We start from the raw sequence: 498 nt of genomic DNA, 5'->3' as shown, positions 1-498 counted from the left end.
CATTTCCAAGAATGACATTCCTGAAATCACTTTGGCTCTTAAAGTCCTCGGCAATGCTGGTCATCCTGCTAGTCTTAAACCCATGATGAAGCTCCTACCTGGACTGAGAACTGCAGCTACTTCTTTGCCCCTTAGGATACAGGTTGATGCCATCTTGGCCCTGAGGAACATTGCCAAGAAGGAGCCCAAACTTGTAAGTGTCAGACATTGTAGAAATTAATAAAAATATGATTATGCACATTTTATTCCAAAAATAAACAACCTTGTTTTCTGATTCAGGTTCAGCCAGTGGCCCTACAGCTTGTATTGGACAGAGCTCTCCATCCCGAAGTGCGCATGGTTGCTTGTATTGTGTTGTTTGAGACCAAGCCATCAGTGGCTCTCATCTCCAGTCTTGTTGGTGCTTTGAAGCTTGAGACTAATATGCATGTTGCGAGCTTCGCCTATTCTCATATCAAGTCCTTGACCAGAATCACTGCTCCTGATATGGCAGCTGTG

The 498-nt window shown here is 44.2% G+C and overlaps 1 protein-coding gene across 1 annotated transcript; it reads left to right on the top strand.

Annotated features, from left to right (window-relative positions):
* Positions 1-4: 4 nt before the first annotated feature.
* LOC107576112 (vitellogenin-like) lies at positions 5-495 on the top strand (the record flags this gene model as incomplete). The annotated part of the gene is made up of 2 exons (XM_016262367.1): positions 5-193; positions 280-495. Coding segments are annotated over 2 exons (405 nt in total), but the record flags the coding sequence as incomplete, so codon positions are not given.
* Between the last annotated feature and the right edge of the window lie 3 nt (positions 496-498).

This window comes from Sinocyclocheilus grahami, unplaced genomic scaffold (assembly GCF_001515645.1).
Source record: "Sinocyclocheilus grahami isolate Dianchi unplaced genomic scaffold, SAMN03320097.WGS_v1.1 scaffold3230.1, whole genome shotgun sequence".
Classification (NCBI taxonomy): domain Eukaryota; kingdom Metazoa; phylum Chordata; class Actinopteri; order Cypriniformes; family Cyprinidae; genus Sinocyclocheilus; species Sinocyclocheilus grahami.
Note: the sequence above shows the minus strand (reverse complement) of the source record. Positions and strands in the feature narration are given on the sequence as shown.